Raw genomic sequence first — 1,038 nt, forward strand, 5'->3', positions numbered from 1 at the left:
GTGCTTTTGCATTGTTAAGAAATTATCTTAGAGATCCCAGTTTTTGTTACTTCAAGTCTTTTGTCATTTTTTGAAATGATATAATGCCAAAAAAAGAGATACTTTGTTTTGAATTTATAGGGTACGCAGTGTTGATGTCACTAATAGAGAACGTTTTTGCATTTCAGCGGAACAGTTCCTGAGCCAGGTTGAGGGCAATGAGAACTACCCTGTGTTACTACTTACCCTCCTTACAAGAGATGAATCACAAGTGCCAGCCAATATCAAGCTTGCTGCGAGTATCAACCTCAAAAATTTGGTCAAAAGATATTGGGTTGTGGTGAGTATTGCTTGTAAGGAGACTGCTATTCTTGTTCATATTCATGCTTTACCTTCCTTTAAGTAAGTTTTCATTACTTTAGGATAGATATATGTCTCCTGTTTTAATATTAACATTAAACTACTGTAAAACCTGGACCATATATTCTCATAAGTGTAGGAAAGAAAATATAGTACATAGGTAGACTGTACATAAAGTTTTTTGCATTCCTGAAGTATGTGTAACTTCTTCCCCATATTTTCTCAAATCTCTCCTGCCTAGTATAGCAAAGCCTGTTGATAATCTATAATTTTTTTGTATAAAATGTTTTAAGCTAGGTTTTAAGTGCAGTATTTTTACCAGTAATCAGTGTTATCTATTCTCATATATGCTCATATAAATGATTATTACTTTATCATTCTTGTAATTTTACAATTTCTTGGTCCACCTTCACTTCTATCGCCAATAATTCCATCCCTACAATTATTAAATCCCATTTGCTCCCAATTTCACCTAGGATGAGGATGGAACCAATCGCATCAGTGCAAATGACCGCATCGTCATCAAGAGGGAGATTGTGGACCTCATGCTGCGATCACCAGAAGGGGTCCAGAGGCAGCTGTCAGAGGCCATCTCTATCATTGGCAAGTCAGACTTCCCTCACCAGTGGCAAGAACTGATCCCCTACATGGCTGACAAGTTCAAGTCAGGTAATAAAAGAAAAGAAAAACTATTTGATG

At 36.4% G+C, this 1,038-nt stretch overlaps 1 protein-coding gene across 1 annotated transcript in view; it reads left to right on the plus strand.

Annotated features, from left to right (window-relative positions):
* The window catches only part of LOC119585683 (exportin-2-like), a gene marked incomplete in the record, with an annotated part of 15,193 nt that overhangs the window by 5,177 nt on the left and 8,978 nt on the right, over positions 1–1,038 (plus strand). Inside the window, 2 exon segments of the mRNA XM_037934358.1 lie at positions 168–319; positions 816–1,008. Of these exon segments, the coding sequence (XP_037790286.1) occupies positions 168–319; positions 816–1,008 (345 nt within the window).

The sequence above is a fragment of the Penaeus monodon genome, chromosome 20, assembly GCF_015228065.2.
Source record: "Penaeus monodon isolate SGIC_2016 chromosome 20, NSTDA_Pmon_1, whole genome shotgun sequence".
NCBI lineage: Eukaryota > Metazoa > Arthropoda > Malacostraca > Decapoda > Penaeidae > Penaeus > Penaeus monodon.